This window comes from Panthera pardus, unplaced genomic scaffold (assembly GCF_024362965.1).
Source record: "Panthera pardus isolate Hobbes unplaced genomic scaffold, ASM2436296v1 HiC_scaffold_18, whole genome shotgun sequence".
NCBI classification, from domain to species: Eukaryota; Metazoa; Chordata; class Mammalia; order Carnivora; family Felidae; genus Panthera; species Panthera pardus.
Window position 1 is genome coordinate 33,996,277 of NW_026526743.1, and position 23,365 is coordinate 34,019,641.

Below are 23,365 nucleotides of genomic sequence, written 5' to 3' on the forward strand. Positions count from 1 at the left end.
CTACTAGTAACGTGATATAAATTTGATATAAACTTGACATAAATTTATGGAAATTTGCCAAAAGTGTTCTCTCTTATTATTTTTTTTTTAAATTAAAAGACTAGAACTGATTTAAACAATAAACTGACTCATAAGCTTAACAAGGAACACTCTCAGTAAATCAGGGAAGATAAGTCAGGAGATTAAAAAATTATAAAAGGAAAAAAGGAAAAATTCTACAGAATTAATAAATGAACATGAAAGTGTGTTTTCTCTTTTTAAACATAAGAGACAGCAGCTGCTGGCCCATCTAATAAGGAGAAAAAGACAAAGCAAACTAAACTAAATTAAATGTGAAAGATGCAAGATTTCTAAGTATAGGAAGATATCATCTGCAACTGTGTGCTCTATTAAAGTTTGAACATTCTTGGCAAAATGCAGTTTTCTCACAAAACATGAAGTGCCAAAAGTTAATAAAAAATAAGTGTCAAATGAAAATTTTAAGTTGTCAAGTTTGATTTTTTTTTTAACCATTCAAACAATTTGAACAGCGTTGAAAAGGACTTTGGCTTTCACTTGGGGTCAGGGGGGCGGCTCTGTGTGCCGGAGGCACCTGCCTTGGGTCACAGTGTGACAGTGATACCCAGGCCCTCCGTGGAGGATGTTGGGGCAGGGAGGAGAGGCACCAGGTCTGCTGGTGCAGGAATCCAGGTGAGAAATGGTGGTGCCAGGTTCCCATCTTTGGCCTGAGCTCGAAGAAACAGGAGGCCGCCCTTCACTGACCTGGGGACGGTGGTGGTGCACGCAGGCAGTTTGGGAGGGGGACAGGGAGGCCAGGATTGCCGTTGGGAGCGGGGGACATTTTAAAATGCATACAGGACATCCAAGAGGCGTAGTTGTCAGAATTGAAACCGCTGAGGCCGAAAGGCCCTTGCCTGGCACTGAGCCTGTATTCTTTGTGCTGAATGTTTAGTTCTTTCCATCGAACGTGGCGTTTGGTCCCCATAACACACATGCAAACGTTCAGCTAACATGTAGAAGAAAATATGTCCTCCATATGTATGAATTACTTTTTGATTTGAATGTTTAGCCTCGCTCTGTCATACTTAATGCACGTGTTTATCCTTTTTGCTTGCCTTCCTACCTCTATTTTAGTTTTATTATTTAACATAATGGAGGGAACTGCCATTTCTATGAGCCAACACTGATAATTTCTTGGCCCATTTATCACCATGTATTTATCTTCCTTACACATTGGGGAAATGTCTACTCTCCTTTTTAATGTAAATGTCTTTACGGTTTTGTTTGTTTGTTTGTTTGTTTGTTTGTTTGTAAAAATGTGCCTATTAAAAAGTTTGAGGGGCACCTGGGTGGCTCAGTCAGTTAAGTGTCTGACTTCAGCTCAGGTTCATGAGTTCGAGCCCCATAGCAGGCTCTGTGCTGACAGCTCAGACCCTGGAGCCTGCTTTGGATTCTGTGTCTCCCACTCTCTCTCTCTCTCTGCCCCTCTCTCCCCTGCTCACGCTCTGTCTCTCTCAAACATAAACATTAAAAAATATTGTTCTTAAAGTTTGAATGTCAAAGTGGTCCGAAAGAGTACAGCGTAAAGGGTTCTCCTTTGCCTGTGTTCTCCACGTCCCCTCCCCGGACATAGTCCTGTCACGTTTGTTGTATAGGCCTAGAGTGGGTCTCTGTGTATGCAAATACACACACATTTGAATTTACTTATAAGGATATACTTTGGAGCTTTTTTCCCTTGGCGTAACATTTTTATGGTTCCTCCTCGTAGCATGTGTCCGTACTTTGCTCCTTTTCGTTGCCGAATCACATTGCACTGTGTAGATGTACTATATTTTGCTTCTCCGTTTGTAAGCTTTTGGACATTTGCATGGCTTCCGCTGTTGGGCTGTTACGGATAACAAACATTTGTTCGCACGTTTTTGTGCAAACGTCTGTTTTCGTGTCTGCTGGAGGGAGATCTGGGAGTGGAATTGCTGGGTTATGTGGTAACTCTCGGGGGTAACATTTTAAGGACCTGCCACACTTTTCCAAAAAGTGGATGTGCTCCATTTCACGTCCCCGCCAGCAGCATATAAACTTCCCATGTCTCCTTATCCTCACAGACTCTTGTATGGTCCTTTCGTTCGTTATGGCCATTCGGGGGGAGGGGGTGTGTGAAATGGCAGCTGGTTTCCATACAGAGCATTTTAACTTAATTACTTAATTAAAAAAATAATTCCTTAAATTTAAACCACTTGCATTACCGTGTGTGTTAATACTATGTGTTTTTCCATATGTCTTCTCTTAATACCATCGATTCGCTGGTGAGTTTTAAGTGAGTGTGGAGCTAATTTGATTCCATTCCTGTGGCCAGTTTTTTTCTATTTTTAATACCGTTCCATAAAGTGTTAATGATCGGTGCTTTATAAGATGTTTTACGATGGTTGGAAGCCTCCCCATTATTGCCTGCCTCTCCCAACAAATAGTCTTTGATATAATTGCCTTCATTTTTTTCTTGTTTTATCTAATATGTTTATTACGAAATACCTATTATGAAATATTTAAGGCATATGAACACTTGTCGTATCTGCCCTTTTTTCTCTAAATGACTGTTATTGTAATTTTATCAAGCTAGCCAAAGTATCCTGCTGTAATTTAAGTGGTTCTGCCTTAAATCTACATATTGACTTAGAGGGTTTTTTTTTTCTTTTACTCTCTCTGGTCACAGGCATGTTTGTCTTAGTCATTTCGGGCTGCCGTAACCGAACACCCCAGGCTGGGTGGCTTACATGACACACATTTATTTCTCATGGCTCTGGAGACTGGGAAGTCCCAAGATCAAGGTGCCAGCAGATCCAGTATCTGGTGAAGCCACTCTTCCTTTGTAGATGGCCACCCTCTCCTTGTATCCTCGTGTGGCAGGGACCAGAGAGGAAGCAGGCTTTCCCCTGCCTCTTCTTGGAAGCTCTCTGAACCCATCATGAGGGCTCCGTCCTCATGACCCAAGAACCAAAGGCCCTGCTTCCAAATACAGTCACACTTGGAATTTGGGCTTTAACATATAAATGGGGTGTGGGGGGGAACACAAACCTGTCTAGTTACCTTTTTTTTTCAAAGATTTTTTTAAGTTTATTTATTTTTGAGAGAGAGACAGAATGAGCAGAGGAGGGATAGAGGCAGGGGTGCGGGGGTGGGGGGGACCCAGGCTCCAAAGCAGGCTCTGTCGACAGCAGGGAGCCCCATGCAGGGCTCAAACTCACGAACCCGTGAGCTCGTGACATGAGCTGAAGTCGGAAGCTCAACTGACTCAGCCACCCAGGCGCCCCTCTGTTACTTACCTTTGTTATGTGAGAGGGCGCCATATTTATGTGGGTTTACCTAAAGCCCTGGGGCTTGGTAAGTTACAGTCCTCACTTCATAGACACACTGTCAGGGCACACACTCATCTGCCTTGCTTGCTTTCTTCCACGTACTTCTCAGCCACCTTTCTTCTTCCCATCCTCTATTGTTAGACAGCGTCTCTTAAGCATGTGTGCCAGAGTGTCATTTCATTGTGTTCCTGCTGAGGCAGCGGGCCGTGCCTCTGGGTTTTCTCATGAAGAGGAAGGTTTACTCGCGACCGCCTAAAAAAATACATCGAATGTAATAAGAAAGAAAACCGCAAATCATACCCTTTTGGGAGTTTTACTGGGAAAGGAAATTGGCATCTGTCGTGAGGATTCTTCCTTTTTCGTCCAAATGAATTGGCTGTCACAAGTCTGCTGGATTTGAAGGGCACACTCTGATGCCACAAGTCACTGTGAGGTGAATGTCCAAGTTGGAGGAGGAAGAGGGGCAGCCTCTGGGCCACATGTGGTAGGAGGTGATGCCAGAGAGGGTCGGGCTATACACAATCTAGGGACAAAAGGAGCCGTGGTTGGGGAAGAACAAGATCGGTGCATGAGGGCAAGGGGACTCTTCTGGATCGAACACCTACCTCAGAGGTGTCTCCAGAGGAGGGGTAAGGGCTGGTGCCTTCCAAACAGCATTCCTCTTGGGATCTGGAACATTGAGGAGAGCACCCTGTCTCCTCTCTTTAGCAGCCTGCCCTGTGGAAACAACCTGAAAATCAGCTCATAGCACAAGACTTGGCCCAGGTACTCATGAGACCATCTCTGAGGACGTCTAGGATGAACCGGGAAGCCAAGTAGGTGACCTCTACCCTTTGCCCCCTCTCTTACCCTCCCACCTACTCCCTCACTCCCCTACTACTCCCTACCAGCTGCTCCCTACCCAGATTACCCAGGTTTACCTCTCTGGGCTGCCCCTGATATAACAAGCCTACCCTTAGCCACCATTCAGCTTGAGAGTGAAAGTCATGAGACACAGAAAATCAGCAAGGGCCTTGAGACGGCATCTGATTTACCCACCTTATAGATGATGTGACTGAGGCCCAGATAGAGAATAGACTTGCTCAAGGCTATGCTATGAGTGTATCAGCTAGGATAGGCCAATAACAAACAACCACCAATGTCCTGGTGGCTTATGACAACAAAAGCTTACTTCCTGATCCTACTTCTTGTCTATCGTCAATCAACTGGGACCTCTGTTCCTCATAATCCTCTTGCTGGACCCAGGCTAAAGGAGCAGCCAAGATCTGGAATACTGCTGGTCCCTGTGGTAGAGGGAAAGAGAGAGCATGGTGAATCGCGCACTGGCTCTTAAAACTTCTGCACAGACATGACATGTGTCATTCTTTAGCATATTTCATTGGCCAAAGCAAGTTTTGTGGCCATACCTGATGTCAAGAGAGCAGGGAAGTGCAATCCTCCCAAGGCCCTAGAAAGAGGAGAAAGAGAGTATCTGTGAACGGCCCTAATGCTGACCACAGAGAATGAGATACAGAGCCGGGTCAAGAATGCTCGTCTCCTAACTTTGGGGCTGAAGATCTTTCTACTATAATCCTCTGTCTCCAAGGCTATTTTCATAGAAATCTCAGTGACCAATCATAATGTAATGTGCTCTTTCTCCCAGGGATGGTTACCCTTAAAGAGCTTGACGCTGTACCCCGAGGGGTTCGAACACTAACGGTAGAAATAAAGGCGTTGTGTCAGACCGGCAGGAGGACACATTTGAAGATGAAAGGACTTCCACAGAAATGATACCGTCCAGGCGCACCTCACTTCCGCCTGACCCCTTGTTGTCCTGGCTGATTTCTTCATGGACATCATGGACTTTGAACACTGTAGCCCGGAAAAGAAGCTGCGTCCTAGGCCATAACCACATCCTCTTACCAAGATCACACAAAGTCCGGGGACTTGTCTGGTGCCATCTAGGGCTCCAAGGCCTCAGAAATGTACTGACCTGACAGGTGATAAATCTCAATTCTGAGCCTGGCTCTGCCATGGACTTTCAGTATGACTTTGGGTACATCCTTTCCCCTCCTTGGCCTCAGTCTTCCCGTCTGTTCAGTGGGGATGGTGATCCCTGCCTACCCCATGGATGTGAGCATGTTTCATGAATTCTGAAGCTCTGTGTCTGAGAGAGGATCTATTGCCATCAGTCCAGTTGCCAAGGTATGACCAGAGGAGACTGGGGACACGTGCCCAGAGGCCTCTGGTGGGTGGGACTCAAGGGAACAGCTGCCGTCTGAACCTCAGGATACATAGTCCTGTGCCCCAGCCTCTGGGAGTTGCTAAGGCTGCTCTTGGGTGAGCCTCCCACTCTTCTCAGAAGTAGGGTCTCCACAGATGTGGGGATTATATGAGACACATAAAGCACTTAGAACATAGTATGTGCTTTCTAAGTGTTTGCTACTGTTGTTAAGGAAATAATGCCAGAAAGTTCATCTGGAAATGTTACAGCATTTTCCACTATATCATGGACCACCAATTAGTTAACTAATTAGTTAACAACTAATGTTGTTTCAAATTTTACGTATATAAAAAGTCTTGAGGCGAACAGCTTTGCAATTAAAAATTTTATGCACACCTATAATGATATCCTAAGGTTAGAGTGCTAGGAACAGACTTGCCGAATCAAAGGGACTGCATATTTTTTAAGCTTTGCTATGTAAGTGCCCCTGGCCTTATATTGGTATTCCTACCAGCAGGTTGAGAGTGCCAGTTTAGAAAAGGAGAAGTTGCTTAGAGAGAGAGCGATGGTTTGTGTTAGATTGGATTCGATTTCACTGAGTAGCAAAAAGCCCTAAAAAATAGTGCTTTAAATAGACATGTATTTCCTTGTCATGTAAGAGAAATTCAGGACAGGTGGAAAGGCTTACCTTACACCTTCTCTGCACTGGCTTCCACCTCATGATCCAATATGGCTGCCCAAAGTTCAGCCATCATGCTGACATTCCAAGCAATAGGAAGAAACAGAAAGATGTACAACACTTCCATCTATATCCCATTGGCCAAAACTTAGTAAGATGGCTAATTCTAAATGCAAGGAAGGCTGGGAAATAAAGTCTATTCCAGATGACCAGGAAATATTCAGGGGTTCTGGTCCTAAGGAAGAAGGGGAGAACAGATTTGGGAGGACAACTAGTTGTCTCTGCCATGAGCTTAGCTCAGACAGAGAGCAGCACAAACAGGTCCATGGAAACAAGAAAAAATAAAGCATCCTCGGGAACCATCTGCAGGAAATAAACTGGACTATTGCAGAGCCAGGACACGGGCACAGATAATTGGGGGATGAGGAAAAGAAGCAAACTGTTCTCTGGGACCAATCCCTGGGCACAGGCATTGAGACTCCATGAAGAAGCCACTTGTCTGCCTATTTACTGCCCCCCAGATATGGGAGGTGGTTCTTGACTACCCTCTTTGGCTTCCTTGCGGCTGAATTGTCCTCCTATTCACCTGCCTCCCAGCTCACCTGTCCTCCAACTCACCTGCCCCCCCACCCCCACTCACCTGTCCCCAACTCACCTGGCCCCAGCTCACCTGTCCTCCAACTCACCTGCCCCTCCACCCCCACTCACCTGTCCTCCAACTCACCTGCCCCCCAGCTCACCTCTCCCCCAACTTGTCTGCTCCACAGTTCACCTGCCTACCCTATCCCTGCAGGGCCAGCTCCTCATGGACCCCGTTAGCCTCCAGCTGGGCACCAAGAACCTGTGGAGCTTGCTCGTGAGGCTGCTCAGCAAAGACCCACAATGGCTAAATGCCAAGGTGAAGTTCTTCCTCCCCAAGATGGACCTGAGCTCCAGGAGCAAGGCCGAGGATGCCACGCAGGGTGTCATGCTACAGCTCAACAGACTGTACACTCAAGGTCAGGCCACTTGGCAGGCGTTCATCCACTGTGTGTGCATGGAACTTGACGTGCCGCTGGACCTGGAGGTGCCGCTGCTGAGCACTTGGGGCCATGGAGACGGTAAGGGCAGGCATAAGAGGCACAAAGCAGCCAGCCAGCCCCCTGCCATGGGAGCCAGGGAGGCCAGGGGAAGGCTGGGACCCACCCAAGCTACACAAAGACGACATGGTCAAGCCAGGAACAAAATTCTATGTTTCTGAGCACTTTCCAGAGTAAATTCCCTATTTTCACCATATCAGCTGGGGACCTGGAAGATCCCTTGTTCCACCCTGCTTCACCCCAGTTACCTAGAAAGGCTGGATGCAAGGAGAGAAAGGACCAGTACCTACTTCCAAGCAAGAAATTCCAAATAGCCCATAATGCTCAAGACGTTTCTTTCTTCAGCACAGTCAGGAGCAGTTGCGGGGAGAGCCCTTTGACCTCTACGGGTGGGCAGGTGCATTGAACGCTGTTCAGTTCTGTGGGTGTTTCTTGGCACCTTCTACTTACACAGCGTCATGCGGAAACAAAACATTGAGGGCCAACAATGTTCCTGGGGAGGAAGTGAGAACTCATAGAACTTAGCACACAACAGAGCGTAGGATATGCAGGGGGGTTCACAGTGCGCATGCAGGTGTATGATCACACACACCTGTGCACAAACATGCATACACACAAGCATAAGCACATACCTATCCGTGCACAGACCTGCACATACGTACACATTTCTGCCGGCAACTGCCTTCACCAGTTGTGTCCCCCACAGATCGTGGAGCGTCCACTTTATTGCTCCCCTGCTGGGGACCTGCCCTGAGGGATGAGCCCTGAGAGCTGGTCCTAGGGCATCCGCTGCATCCCTAGACCACGTGGCACTCTCCCCTTCTCTTTCAGGGTTCCCCAGCCAGCTGGAAACTGGTGAAGAAAGCCAACCTGAATCTCAGCTCCACCACGGTGAGAGCTGGGGTTGTGGAGCAGGAGGGGGTGGTAAGCATGCTAAGTCCCCACCTCAAACCCGGAGGAGGATGGTGGTGGCCAGCCAGCTGCTTCCCTTAAACCAGCCTCCTCCACCCTCTAACACATTCGCCTGTACCCCCGCCCCTCCCCCTGGCTCCTAGTCCCGCCTCCTCCCCCTCTGCACCTGTTAAGGCTTTGGCCTGTTCTGATATAACCTGTTCCCAGGGGATCTAAGCTGGAACCTCCCAAGAGAGTCTGAAGTTGACAGCTCCTGGGCACCTGCCAGAATCATGTCTCGTTTCACTAGGAGAAGTGTGTTCTCACTTCCCTGTCCCTAAGCCTCAGGGCCTCATATTCCAAACCCACAGACTCAGGCCTCCTCCTCATTTAGATACCTTGGGCATGATGCTGACCCACGGACTACTGTCCACACCCTGGAACCTCTGACTGATTTTTTGATGGAGTGCGGCAGGGATGGGGGTGGGGGGTCAGCAGTTAAATGGTGACCACCTCAGGATTTATTCACTCTATTCTCCAAACCTTTCTTTATGTTCATTTTTTTTAAACTGTGGTAAAATGCACATAACATGAAACTTCTATCTTAACCATTTTTAAGCACACAGTTCAGTGGTATTAAGTACACTCTCATTATTGTGGGACCGTCTCCACTACCCATCTCCAGAATTCTTTCTGTCTTGGAAAACTGATACTCTATCCCCATTAAACACTAACTCCCCATTCCCCTCTTCTCCAGCCCCTGGGCCCTTTTACTCTCTGTCTTTATGATTTTCACTACTCTAAGTACCTCTTGTAAATGGAATCATTTTGTGACTGGCTCATTTCACTTAACATAATGTTCTCAAGGTTCCTCCTACATGTTGTGGCAGAATTTCCTTCCTTTGTAAGGCTGAATAACATTCCATTGTATGTGTATACCACACTTGACTTACCCATCCAGCCACCGATAAACACTGGGGTTGCTTCCACAGTTGGGCCATTGTGAATAATGCTGTTGTGAACATGGGTAAACAAATATTTCTTCAAAATCCTGCTTTCAGTTCTTTCTGAGTATATATTCAGAATCCAGGGTCATATGGTAACTCTATTTTGAATACTTTGAGGAACTTCCACACTGTTCCCACATTGGCAACACCATTTTGCATGCCCACCGACAGTACACAGGGGTTCCAATTTCTCCACATCCTTGCCGACCCTTGTGGTTTCCTGGTTTGTTTGTTTTTTACAGTAGCTATGGTGATGGGTGTGAGGTGGTACCCATCTCACGGTAGTTTTGCTTTCCATTTCCCTAACGATTGGTGATGTCGGCCATTTGTGTGTCGTCTTTATAGATCAGTCTCTTCAAGTTCTTTGTTCCGTGGTTTTAATTGCCTTGTTTGTTTTGTTGTTGTTGAGTTTAGGGGGTCTCTATATATTCTGAATGTTAATCCCTTTTCAGATACAGGTTTCACAGATACCTTTCATTCTGTAGGTTCTCTTTTTACTCTGTGGATAGTGTCTTTTGATGCACAAAATGTTTTTCACTTTCATGAAGCCTGGTTTGTCTGTTTTTTTCTTGTGTTACCTATGCCTCGGTGCCATATCTGAGAAATCATTGCCAAATCCAATGTCGTGAAGCTTTTGTTTTATGTTTTCTTCTAAGAGTTTTATTGCTTGAGATCTTATATCTCAGTCCTTGATCCGCTTTGAGTTAATTTTTGTATATGATGTTAGGTAAGGGTCCAACTTCATTGTTTTGCATGTGGATGTCAAGTTTCCCCAGCACCGTTTGTTGGAAAGATTGTCCTTTCCCCATTAAATGGACGTGGCACCCTTGTCAAAAATTATGTGACCATATAAGTGAAGGTTTATTTCTGGACTGTCATGTCTGTTTTTATGCCAGTGCCACACTGTTTTGATTGCGTAGCTTGCTTGTAAGTTTTGAAATCAGGAAATGTGAGTCCTCCAACAAGGTTCTTCTTTTTTCAGGAGTGTTTTGGCTCTTTGGGGTCCCTTGAGATTCCATATGAATTTTAGGATACGTTTTCCTATTTCTGCAGAAAAGGTTATTGGGATTTGATGGGAATTTCACTGAATCTATAGATCATTTGGGGTAAGATTGCCATCTTAATAATAGTCTTCCAATGAGCCTGGGATATATTTCCATTTATTTATGCCTTCTTTAATTTCTTTCAACAATGTTTTCTACTTTTCATCGTACAGGTTTTCCACCTGTTGGAGGTTAATTTTTAACCATTTTATTCTTTTGATGCTTTTGTAATTTCCTTTTTAGGTGGTTCCTTATGTGTAGAAATGCAACTCATTTTTGTGTGATGACTTTGTATCCGGCTACTTTGCTGAATTCATTTATTCTAAAAAACTTTTTTGTGGAGTCTTTAAGGCTTTCTACATATAAGATCTTCTCATCCATAAACATGTTTTACTTCTTCCTTTCCAATTTAGATGCCTTTTATTTCTGTAGAAGTATGGGCTTTGAACTTATAGCTGTGCTTGGCATTAACATCAACAGGCTTTAACAGAACAGCCACTCCATAATCCCAGCTCCCCAGCAGATCAAAACTATTTGTCCTGGTCCCTGTCCCTTCTGGCTTAAATCATTGAACTGGCATAACTATCACATGGCTATGACCAAGCCCGATTGATATTTAGCCAGTGAGTCCCTTATTAATAGAGAACTTGGGGAGCCTGGGTGGCTCAGTCGATTATGTGCCTGACTCTTGATTTCAGCTCAGGTCATGATCTCACAGTCATGGGATCAGGCCCCGCATCGGGCTCTGCATTGACGGCGTGGAACTTGCTTGGGATTCTGTCTCTCCATCTCTCTGCCCCTCCCCCACTTACGGGCACACGCTCTGTCTTTCTCAAAATAAATATATAAACATTTTTTTTAAATAGAGGACTTATTGGAATATTAAAATACTCTCAAACAGGTTCCAGTTCCTCTTTGGGATCCCCGAGTCTCCTGTAAGCCAGCACCTATAAAAAGTCAACCAGGGAGTGCCTGGGTGGCTCAGTCATTGAGGGTCCAAGTCTTCTTTTTTTTTGTTTTTTTTGAGTGTCCCACTCTTGATTTTGGCTCAGGTCATGATCTCACGGTCCTGGGATTCAGCCCATGCACACTGAGCGTGGAGCCTGATTAAGATTTTTTTCCCTCTCTCTCTGTCCCTCTCCTGCACTCTTGTGCATGCATGAGCTAGCGCTCTCTCTCTCTCTCTCTCAAATATAAACAAACAAATAAATAAAATCTTTTGAAATAAATAAATAATAAAAAAAATTTTAAGTTAACACCTGGCAACGCAAGGGACCTGTCAGGGCTGCTCTGATTGGTCACTAATGCCTGGCTGTAGGAATATCCCACATTACTTCTTCAAATTCTTCCCTAAGTCCTCTTTCCCTTCTTCCTCCCCTCCGTTCTTGCTCCCTTTCCTTCTTGTTTTCCTTCTCCCTTTCTTCCTTTCCCAACCTCTTTAGAAAGGCATTAAAGTGACTGTTGACAATCCATAACCCGACAGGAATTCGTGAAACCATTAAGGGAAGCATTAAACCAAATGTGGAAGATGTGAAATGAGGGCGATAAAACACACGGGCACAAGAGAGAGGGCACAGGCCTGGCCCATTGGAAACTCCACTTTTCTAACCAGCAGTGGCCTCGACAGACCTGGGTCTTTCCCAAGCCATGCAGTGCTTGGGGCCACGTGTTCCCAAGGCTGCTAGCTGTGGGCCCAGCTCCCTGCAGCCTGGGAGATCCCCAGCCCAGAGCCTCCAGGCCTCTAACACAGGCCTGAGACCCACTTCTGCAAACAGAAGCTGGTGTTGATGCAGCCTTTGCCCGTCGCTCAGTCCCTGGGTGTGGAGACACTTGTCTGCCTGCTACGTATTTGTGGACTGGAGCTCCCCAAAGGTGCTTGGTGCCCCCTCAGCCCAGGCTCCCAAACATCATCCCTTACCCTTCTTTCATTCTTTCCAGGCCTCAAGCGGCCTCATCAGAGCTGTGGGTCCTCACCCCGCCCGAAGCAGTGTAGGAAGCAGCAGCTAGGTGGGTACGAAGGTGAGGAGAGACCCAGACGTAAGGATTGGATTACCTTGGGGCTAGGGCACAGATCCTGGACTCTGTGCCCTGTTGACAAGCCTCCAAGGGCCCGGTGACTCTTGTTTTCCAAGCTTCCGGTAGATATGGACTGGAGGTCTTGGGTGGGCAGAGGAGAGGCTGGGTCTGGCAAGGAGGACCTCCCCCACAGGAGGCCACAGGGCCTTCTCCAGAGATGGTGCAGCTGAAGGAGCTTGAAGCACTCCCAGTAGATTGCAGCTTCATCATCTGGGCTCTTACGGGGACACCATTTCCTCAGGATTGAGGGAGCTTCAGGGAGGTGACCAGCATGACCTCAGACCTGGACCCTCAGTGGCCAGTTTAGAGATAGGCAGGATACCAGGGAGACCCCAGCACCACCGCAAGGCCTGGGGACGGCTGAGGACCAGCTAGGCCAGAGGGAGTGGAAAAGACAGAACTGCTCTCTTTTCTCTACCAGTTGTCCAGAAGGGTCCTTGTTCACAACCAGTTATCCCCAGTATCCCCTGACAGTGGCTCCAGTCCTTCCCCTGGGCCACCCAAGATCTCCTAGTGATCCAGCAATTAAAAAGTTAGTACTTCGCACAGTAAGGGCCCAGCTCCAATTCCGACTGGTCAGCGCTTGGGCCTACAGGTTACTAGCACTCACCCCTGGGCATTGCAGCCCCAAAATATTAGGGAGAGGAACGGGCTACTGAGATACACAGTCTGTTCCAAGAAGATGCTGCAAAGGGAGTGATCCACTTTTCCTCCCCATCTCATTGAAAGCTTTACATGTATACTGTTGCAGAACAAACAGAACCACGATCCATGCTTCCCCGGTCGGACTTCCCTATTTAAATGGCCCAAAGGCCATTCTACAGAACCTGTGCTTCTGTAGAACCAGTTCCTTCTAGGGATTTGGTTGGTACAACAGCCCCCGTGCGCTCTTGCCAGCCCTCCCACACCTATATATACACAGCTGAGGCCACAGGCTCCCAACTGCCGGTACTGGGGTGAGGGGACCTGGGGGTGGGGAGCTCCAGCCTTCATGCCTCTCCCTGCCCCTTGCAGAGCTGGCCAAGAGGTACCTGCAGCTGCTGAGGAGTTCTGCCCAGCAGCGCTATGGCAGCAGGACGCGCCGGCCAGGGCAACCCCTTGCCTTCCACCAGGCCTATATCCCGCCAATCCTGCAGTGGAGCCGGGCCACAGCACCCTTCAACACTCAGGAGGGGGCCATCCTGGGGGACCCCAAGGCAGAAGATGGCACTGAGGCGAGCATCCTGGACCTCTTCAACACCAAGGCCGACAAGGGTCCGAGGGTGACGGTGCTCCTGGGGAAGGCGGGCATGGGCAAGACCACACTGGCCCACCGGCTCTGCCAGAAGTGGGCTGACGGCCAGCTGGACCGCTTCCAGGCCCTGTTCCTTTTTGAATTCCGCCAGCTCAACCTGATCACAGAGTTCCTGACGCTGCCCCAGCTTCTTTTTGATCTGTACCTGAGCCCCGAGGCAGGCCCCGACTTGGTCTTCCAGTACCTGGAGGAGAATGCTAAGGGAGTCCTGCTGATCTTTGACGGACTGGACCAGGCCCTCCACCCCCATTCCAGCAAGGACACTGCAGGTCCTGAGGCCCCAAGTCCAGCCCTTGCCCTCTTCTCCGGGCTCTGCAAAGGGACACTCCTGCCTGGCTGCTGGGTATTGGCCACCTCCCGTCCAGGGAAGCTGCCTGACTGTCTGCCCACGGAGGCGGCCATGGTCCACATGTGGGGCTTTGACAGGCCACGGGTGGAGGAGTACGTGGGCCGCTTCTTCAGTAACCAGCCGTGGCAGGAGGCAGCCCTGGCAGAGCTGAGGGAAAACAGACATCTCCAGAGCATGTGCGCGGTGCCCGCAGTATGCCAAGTCACCTGCCTCTGCCTCTACCATCTGCTCCCAAGCAGCTCTCCAGGCCAATCTGCGGCCCTTCTGCCCACCGTGACTCAGAACTATGTGCAGCTGGTATCTACCCTTGGCCCCCGTGGGCACCCGCTTCCTGAGTCCCTGCTGGGCCTCAGTGAGGTGGCCCTGAGGGGTCTGGAGACCGGGAAGGTTATCTTCTCTGTAGGAGACATCCCTCCCCCCATGATGGCCTTTGGGGCTGCCCTCGGCTTGTTGACCTCCTTCTGCATCTGCACAGGCCCTGGGCACCAGGAGACAGGCTATGCCTTTACCCACCTCAGCCTGCAGGAGTTTTTTGCCGCCTTGCACCTGATGGCCAGCCCCGAGGTGGACAAAAATGCACTTGCCCACTATGTCACCCTCAGTTCTCGCTGGGTGCTGCGGACCAAAGCTAGACTGGGCCTCTTAGACCACCTCCCCACCTTCCTGGCTGGGCTGGCGTCCCACACCTGCTGTCCCTTCCTCAGCCACGTGGCACAGAGGGACGAGGTGTGGGTGGGTGCCAGGCAGGCTGAGGTGATGCAGGCCTTGAGAAAGTTGGCCACCCGTAGGCTCACGGGACCAAAGGTTGTGGCACTCTGTCACTGCGTGGGTGAGACCCAGGAGCCTGAGTTGGCCAGCCTCATGGCCCAAAGCCTCCCCTGTCACCTGTCCTTCCACAATTTCCCACTGACCTATGCTGACCTGGCTTCCCTGAACAACATCCTGGGGCACAGGAATGCCCCCATCCAGCTGGATTTTGAAGGCTGCCCCCTGGAGCCCCACTGCCCTGAGGCCCTGGCAGGCTGTAAGCAGGTAGAGAATCTCAGGTGAGCTGTTCTTGCTGAGGGAGGCTGGGTATGAATCTCAAACATCAGAACAGATAGTCTGAACTACCACTTAGCCTGAGAGCCGGTGGGGAAGCTCCATGCCTCGCCAAGACCTTAGGGTCCAGTTGGCCCTCCTTTTGCTGCGGTTGCTAGGCTTTTTAGTCTCCCCCTCCCTCTCAGTCGTGAGCTGGAGCCTCCGCGTCCAGAGGTGGTTTGACTTCTGGCAGGCTACTTAACCTCTCGGCCTGAGTTTCTTCCTCCCTAAAATGAATTCGTGGTAATACCAACTGCGTGGGGTGGTTGGGAGAGGGGGTAAGAGAATACGGGGAAGACCCTCCTTAGCCAGTGCCTGGCTCATGGTGGAGGCTCAGTATGTGTAGTAGTAGCTGGAGAAAAGGTGAGGCTCATAACAGAGAACCCTTCCCCCCGAATACAGTGGGTTAAATAATGTTGAATTTTGTTTCACTGTCACGGGAGACTCAGAGGTCAGTGGTCCAGGTCAGTGAGATGGCTCAGCTCTGTGTGGTCCTGCAGGGAGCCAGATCCCTCCCACTGTCTCTCCATCGTCTCCTTGGGCGTCTGAATCTGCATGGTCAAAGCTGGGTCATGGGCATATCCGTGTTCTGGCTTAGGGGAAGGGAAGGGGAGCATATACTCAATACACCTAGCGTATTAAAGCCCACACACGTGGACACAGAGCACATTCTTTCCACTCACATTCCAGTGGTGACAACATAGTCATATAGCCACCCTGAGCTGCAAGGGAGGCTGGAAATGCCATCTCTGACTGGGAAACCACGTTCCCAATTAGAGCTCTATCAGTGGAGAATGGGTTTCAATGGACAGTTAGCAGTGTCTGCCATAATATGTATTTGTTACTACTACGAACAGCAACTACTGCTACCACTATTAACATAACTGTATTCAGTTCCATCAGTCAGAGGAGGGGGTGGGTGATGGCCTCTAAGCCCTGTTCCGCGCTGATCCTCTGCCATCTTGCCTCTTCCCGTGGCAGCTTTAAGAGCAGGAAGTGTGGGGACGCCTTTGCAGAAGCCCTCTCCAGGAGCCTGCCGACAATGGGGAGCCTGAAGAAGCTGGGGTGAGCCAGGGCTTGGGTCCAAGAGGAATCCTCAGCCAGAGATGCCTGGAAATCTCCCCTCTCCCTTCAACCCTGCACAGGGCAGATTCCTGGCCTACCCCCTTTCCCATCTCTGTTCCTTCCCACCCTCTTTGCTTATCCTGTAGGTTAGTGGGAAGTAAGATCACTGCCCAAGGCATCGGCCGCCTGGTGCAGGCTTTGCCCCTCTGTCCACAGCTGGAAGAGGTCAGGTGAGTGATCTCCAGGAAGACCTGCTGGCTATGGGGACCAGTCACTTCCCAGGTCCCTGTGCACCCCCTGGAGCCTGTGATGAATCCTGCATATTCCATCAGGATCTGGCCAGTTGTTTTTCAATGGGACCCGGAAAGGGGAGGCATAGATCCAAGAACTGTGTGGGGCTGGATCCAAACACAAGGCTCCCAAAGACCCTAGAGCACTGCTTCCCTCATCTAATATTTTGCTCCATCTTTAAGGAGCTTGAATTTTGAGGCCCTCTTTCCGTGACCCTGAGAGAAGGGATAGCAGCGTGTAGGCAGGTGTTGGGCACTGTGGATACAAGTAAGTGCATGAAACACACACATACCTTCACACTCGTACACATATGTATTCACACTTGCACTCTCCTGCTCTCCTGACCTGCACATTCATAGGTGTGCACACATGCATGCACACTTAGATCCACGTACACACTTAGATGCAATTACACACTAACTAAGCACATGAGCACAAATATACTCCTGCCCTGTGTTTGTGATGAGTAACCTGAGAGGGGTGGAGCCAGGGAACCTTCTCAGCAGTTCATTGGCAGAACCATCACTAGCTTATATGGCACCTTTATGAGACTTAGAAAAGGCATCCATTCATCCAGAGAGATGCAGCCTGGCACTAGGTTGTACTGGTTGTTGAGTGGAGTGTAGGACCTCAGCTCCTATTCCCCACAGCTGAGTGCCTTTATGTGGGATCACTAGGTGATAGGAGAAAAGATTAAGGTCACTCTCAATAATCAGGAAAAACAGCGCTAACAATTCACATTTCCAAACCTTTGCACTGACCAGAGCAATCATGCACAAAGGTACCCTCACACTTCTGTCCCTCCAGCTAGGAACTCAGGCAAGGCTGGGTTGTGGACTCCATTTGACAGATGGAGTATGTGAGCCTGGAAAGAATGTGCTCGGACTAGGGGTCAAGGCCAGAGCTGGGGATGGAGGCAGCATCTCCTTTATCCAGTCTAGACTCTGCTCATCACCTAGGAGCTGAGAGGCCCTAATAAACTCCAGCCTCAGGCACATCCCAGACATAGCCCTGAGAGCAGGGTGCTGGGTGTCCTCATTCCGCTTCATGAGGCCTTCACAGCCCCATTATCTGGATCTCTTGGGCCTAGGCAGGAGCTCCCCTTTGGGGCTGAATAGGGACAGAAGTGAGGCTGGCAGAGGGCCTTTCCACTTAGCTGGGCTTACTGGATACTGTGGAGCAGGCCACCAACACCTTGTGGGCCTATGACTTGTGTCTCCTGCATAAGGGCAGCCATATCACCTGTCAACTGGGGCTCCCAAATCCCCCAACTCCATGGCTGAGGGGCTGGGCCTTGGTCTCCCTGCAGTTTTCAGGACAACCAGCTCAAGGACGGGGTGTTGCTGAACATTGTGGAGGTGCTTCTTTGTTTGCCGCGGCTCCAGAAGCTTGAGTAAGCAGTCTTTCCACCCCTTTGCCTGAGTCACCCTCCTCCCTGGAGAGCAAAGAAAGTCTCTTCAGGAGCCCATGGGATACAGGGTTCACTCCTGACACCCTTGCCACAATCTTGCAGCCTGAGCCGCAACAGTGTCTCCATGTCAACCTTACTCTGCTTGACAAAGGTAGCAATCACAAGCCCTGCTGTCAGGATGCTGCAGGTCAGGTGAGCAGGAATGGAATCTGGGCCTCAGGGTCTTGAGAAAAGGGGAGGGGAAGGTAGTGGGTGGGAAAAGGAACACCTAGTCTGCAAGATCTACATGTGTGGGCACCTGAATTTGTTTTATTCATATCGGTATCTCCAGAGCCTAGTTCAGATATGGCACCTGGTACTCAGTATATAGCGGATGGATAGAAGGATGGATGGATGGATGGATGGATGGACGGAAGGACGGATGGACGGATGGTTGAATGAGTAGAATAATGGACGAATAGATGAATGGATGGACAGATGGTTGAAGGAATGGATCAACAACAGATCTAGGAAGCATAGGCCTAGCCCAAGGGATAATTAGCCGCATGTTGCTCTCCATGGTGCTGAACTAGGGATACCTGTTTGGATTATGGAGTAGGTTAAGTGCCATGCAAACCTAAAATACTGTAACTCCCATAAAAACTCTTTGCATTCCTAATTTTTAAAAGTCTTCTCTGGAAAAAAAAAAGTCATCTCTGTAAAAATTGCTTTCCTGACTTTTAAAAACACTCTTTAAGTATTCATCAAGCAATAGCATAGTCACAATTTTAATTTCTGATTTGGGGCACTTTTGCCAGTTGTTTCTCTGTTGATTACAAAATCAACCTTTTCTAGATGTTTGGAACAGCAAGGGGTGTGCAGGCAGGGGGTGATGTGCTGGTTTCCAGTCCACTGGTTTCATGGCTCGGTATCTGACTCTTGCAGGGAGGCGGACCTCATCTTCCTTCTTTCCCCGCCCACGGAGACAGCTGCAGAACTTCAAGGGTAAGAACGTAGAAGGGGGGTGAGTCTGGGCTCATTCTTAAGAGCAGTCTGGGCTCAAGCAGTTGCAGGGAAAGGTGGGCAAGAGAACACATGAAGAGTTGGAATGTGGGGCTGCTTCTTGCTATGGCTGCCCTGAGAAATGACTTACTTCTCAGAGTTGGCAAAGAACTTTAACTTCCTCTAGCATATCTGGACCACATCTGGCCCCTGTGATGAGGGAGCATCCCCAGAAGTCTCAGAGCAAGGCAGGCCCTTAGGGAAGGCATGAATATACTTTTAGGTTGGCATCAGTATGTGGAGAACACCCTGGAAAACTCTTCCATCTAAAAAAAGGGGGCCTGGGTAGTTCAGTCACTTGAGTGTCTGCCTCTTGATTTCTACTCAGGTCATGATCCCAGGGTCATGGGATCAAGCCCCATGTCGGGCTCCACACAGAGTGTGGAGCCTGCTTAAGATTCTCTCTCTCTCTCTCTCTCTCTCTCCCTCTGTCCCTCCCCCATGCTTTTGTGTGCTCTCTCTCTCTCTCAAAATAAATAAACAAATAATAAATTAATAAATTTAAAAATTTTAAAAAGAGAAGACGATGATACCTACATCTCAGAGTTACTCTGAGGATTGAATGAATTAACGCATTTAATGTACTTAAAATACTACTGACATCCAGGTGACACTCAGGTGCTGGCTATTCCAGCTGTGCGTGGATTCCGGCTTGGCTAGTCCTGCATGGGTGAAGAAAGGGAAATTGCCTTTCCATGAAAGAACATTTACATCTAGGCTTCCTCATACCCCTTCCTGGCTGAGACACACAGACAGATGATGTTGTATGTCCTTGGGCAAGTCTTTTCTCTGAGCTTCAGTTTCCTCGCCCATACAATGATCCGGTAGGACCAATGTCTTTTTCTCCTCCAACTGTATAGCTGTGATGCCCAATATGGTAGCCACTAGCCACATGTGGCGATTCAGATGTATATTAATTAAAATGAAGTAAAGTGAACCTTTAAATTTATCAGTCACATTAGCCGCATTTCAGGTACTCAATGACCATGGGAGGCTAGTGTCTCCCGCAGCAGGTGGCACAGATATAAAACATCCTCATCATCATGTAAAGTTCTTTTGGACAATGCCAATCTAGAGGTCTGTGAAAACGTAGCTAATAATGTTCCAGCTTCTCGGCAGCCTCCAACCCTCCCCTGGCCCAGTGAGAGAGAGCCTGGGTGTGCCCTGGCCCCCACAACCTGGACCCACACACAGTCCATGCTCCCAACCTTCTGAACTATAGGTAGCACATATACAAATGGAAAGCGTCAACATTGAAATAGCAGCTTCTTTTTACTAAGCTTCAATTTTGTGCTTATGCGGGGCACTTGACCGTGCATCATCTCATTTAATCCTTCAATCACTCTGTGTTAGATATTGTCGTCCCATTTTGGAAAAGAACAGTGGAAGCTCAGATAGGTGAAGTGACTTGCCCAAGGCCACACTGCTATATATAAGGCAGAGCCAGAATTTGAATAAAGCCTATTTGACCTCCAACCTTTTGCTCTCCTTGCTCTGCTGAATAACACCTTCAGCACCTTCAAACAACTGTCTTTGTTACTCATTCACTTTGGGTCATGCTGCACGGTCTTCAGCCCCTAGAACCTAAAATAAGAGGTTTGGCTCATCAGGTCTTAGACTCTTAAGCCAAGGCCAGTGTTGGATTTGCTCTTTGCAGGGCATCAGACCTACAGGGAAATGCCAGCCAGAGGAAAGAGGCTCAGAGCAGAAGCCTGGCACTCAGGTACCTCTGTGGGCTCCATTGCCTTAAGGGGAGGGATATAATATGAAAGGAGGTGCCTTCCCAGGAGAGGTGTAGCAGGGGCAAGGAGGATAAAGGATAAAGGCATGGAGCAGAGAAAGCACATGAATAACCCATCCTGGCTTGAACAAGGAGCATCTGTTATAACAACGATAATTATTATAATTTAATGAGCCCTTGCTGGGCACTTTACCTCATTGTAATTCGTTTGAAAACCCTGCAAAGTACGCTTTATTCTTCCCATTTTATAGAGGAGGAGACTGAGGTTAAGTACCTTGTCCAAGATTTCCCAGCTACCAAGAAGCAGGGCCAGGATGAGACCCCAGGTCTGTCTGCCTCCTGGCTCCCACACCTGGCAGTGGTCCTTGGAGCCGGAGGAGGCATGGTATAGCTTCTTGCCCTGAGCCCCTCTGCCTCCACCCTGACCTCAGGCTTCAGCAGTGTCAGCTCAGGGTCCATGATGTGCAGGAACTCATAGCCCAGCTCCAGGAAGGCCCCCACCTGGACAAAGTGGAGTGAGTATCATGGGAAGTTCTGGGGCGGAGAAGGGTGGCGGGCAGGGCAGGGTCTGAAGGGCCTCTACTGTGTGTGTGAGCATGGGGTGAGGAAGGGCGTGTTGCCTCATTAAGAATTTGGGGGACGCAGATATCATAACAGCTACCACTATTTAGCATTTGCTCTGGCCAGGCTTTTTTACAAACATCCTCGTATTTAATCTCCCCATCTCCTTGACGTAAGTGCTGTTTACTACACACATTTCATAGAAAAAGAAGTTAAGCCACACAGAGGTAAGTTTGCACAAGGTCACACAGCTAGGAAGAGTCCAGGCCAGGGTTCAAGCTCAGACAATGACTCCCACCGGCCTCGTCCCCATAACCAGTGTCATCGAGACCTGCAGAGCAGAAGCCTCATCGCACCTGTCTACTGGACCACAACTCTCAGGTGCCCTCACCCTGTCTTCCCTCACCCAGAGTAGAGTGAGACCACCTTCTCCTTTGGGGCTGGAGAAATTCCATTCATGTCCAGCTCCTTGAGAGTAGGGCTTGGGGATTGGTAGAGGTCCTGTCGTGTCATCCGGAGAGGACCCCTGCCAAGACCATTCCAGGAAATCAAACGGGCACGAGGGTGGAGTGATGGAATGCCATAATGTGTTTTGAGGTGAGTGGCCCCACCCCAGGGAAAGATGGACAGGTGAGGGCCTTGGTGACCAAAGCTTGAGCCTTGACTTGGTCCTACTGGGAGAACCAAGACAGGATTAGGCGTTTTTACCAAACTCTCATGCTTCCACCCACCTGGCTGTCACCAAGCTTGCCCCTCCCCGAGTGCTCTCACCTGCAGTATGACCCCATCACCCACCTGGCTACACAGACCAAACACCTCTCAGCTCCCTTCCCCTCCCCCCATAGCCAGTCCGTGCCAAGTCCACCTACCCCTCACGTAGCTCTCAAAACCACCCTCTTCTCATCCACCTCTCCAGTCTGAACCGCTCTCATTCCTCACCTGGATGACCCCATCAGCCTCCTCACTGGGTCCCCTGCTTCCACACTGGCCACCTCCACCGGGTAAAGAGTGAACTGCACTCCACTGCTGCCTGCCCCCTTCACTCCCTCCCGCTGCTCAGGATAAAGCCCGGACGCTAAAATCCTGTGTGATCCGCCCGGACGCTAAAATCCTGTGTGATCCGGAACGCTGCCTCCAACCCCCCAAGCCCCAGCTGACCCTGCCCTGCCACTGAAATCATCGATCCTGACACACTGTCCCCCTTTCAGGTCCTCCTGTGTGCTACGCCACAGGGCCTTTGAATGAGTTGTGCCCAGTACCGGGATCACCTTTCCCCCATCTCTCTCCCACCCCTTACCTACCGAGCTCCTGGTTTTTTCAAGCAAGTCATTCAAACATCAGGGAAACTTCCCTGATCCCCAGAGTAGATCTGATGCCCGTATGACTAAGGAGTTTATCACAAGAAGCAATTATGCAGATTGAAGCGTAAAGAAACAGCTGAGGGCGAGGCCTTGGAATCAGGCTGCCTGGGTTCAAATCCCAGGCCCCCCTTTCAGGAGGTGTTTTAACCACTCTGTACCTTGGTTTGCTGCTTAGTAAGGTGAGGATAATAATGGGGCCTGTTTCACAGGGTGGTTACGAGGATTAAATACCCAATAATCGTAGAAGCAGCTGGGATGATGCTGGACATGTAGTGCACAGTCTTGTAGCACCCATTATTATTAAGGCTCACTTACCAGAGTGATGCTTTGGCTGAAGTCAAGGAGGGACGGCGTGCATGCACAGGCTGGGGGGACCCCGCCTTAGCAGCACAGAGCATCAGGCCCCTCTGTCTCAGCCTCTCAGGGAACCAGCTGGACAATGAAGGCTGTCGGCTGATGGCAGAGGCTGCAGCCCAGCTGGACATCACCAGGAATCTGGAGTGAGTTGCCCGCCTCACCGTGGGGTAGCAGGGAGGGCCCCGGAGAGCCCCTGCTGGTCCCTCCCACCTGGGTCCGTGTGCCCACAGTCACCAGACGTAGGTCTGCCGCACTGGCCACGCCTACTCTCTCCCCAGTACCAGCAAAACTGGAGTGGTTTGGCCTTGACTTGCCTTTGTCTGGCATGAGCCACTGTCTTCGTTCCAGTTCTTAAAACTCCTTGCCTGTGTAGACCGTATTCCTTGTATATCAGTGGCTTGCATTCACTTTGTCCTTACGACAGCCCTGGGGTGGGGTGGGGTGGGGTGGGGTGGGGTGGGGTGGGGTGGGGTGGGGTATTGCACC

The 23,365-nt window shown here is 49.4% G+C and overlaps 1 protein-coding gene across 11 annotated transcripts in view; it reads left to right on the plus strand.

Moving 5' to 3' along the window:
* The window catches only part of NLRC5 (NLR family CARD domain containing 5), an 85,948-nt gene that overhangs the window by 21,050 nt on the left and 41,533 nt on the right, over positions 1 to 23,365 (plus strand). For 2 of the 11 annotated variants that reach the window (XM_053906126.1, XM_053906128.1), the window contains exons 2-15: positions 4,059 to 4,165; positions 4,993 to 5,534; positions 7,026 to 7,332; positions 8,143 to 8,235; positions 12,191 to 12,271; positions 13,343 to 15,017; positions 16,033 to 16,116; positions 16,263 to 16,346; positions 17,717 to 17,800; positions 17,921 to 18,010; positions 18,743 to 18,802; positions 20,517 to 20,577; positions 21,027 to 21,115; positions 22,939 to 23,022. In XM_053906126.1, the coding sequence (XP_053762101.1) occupies positions 7,038 to 7,332; positions 8,143 to 8,235; positions 12,191 to 12,271; positions 13,343 to 15,017; positions 16,033 to 16,116; positions 16,263 to 16,346; positions 17,717 to 17,800; positions 17,921 to 18,010; positions 18,743 to 18,802; positions 20,517 to 20,577; positions 21,027 to 21,115; positions 22,939 to 23,022 (2,780 nt within the window). In that variant the 5' untranslated portion in view covers positions 4,059 to 4,165; positions 4,993 to 5,534; positions 7,026 to 7,037. Of the gene's footprint in view, positions 1 to 4,058; positions 4,166 to 4,992; positions 5,535 to 7,025; positions 7,333 to 8,142; positions 8,236 to 12,190; positions 12,272 to 13,342; positions 15,018 to 16,032; positions 16,117 to 16,262; positions 16,347 to 17,716; positions 17,801 to 17,920; positions 18,011 to 18,742; positions 18,803 to 20,516; positions 20,583 to 21,026; positions 21,116 to 22,938; positions 23,023 to 23,365 lie in introns of all 11 variants that reach the window. The other 9 variants (XM_053906131.1, XM_053906136.1, XM_053906129.1 and 6 more) reach the window with 8 other exon arrangements.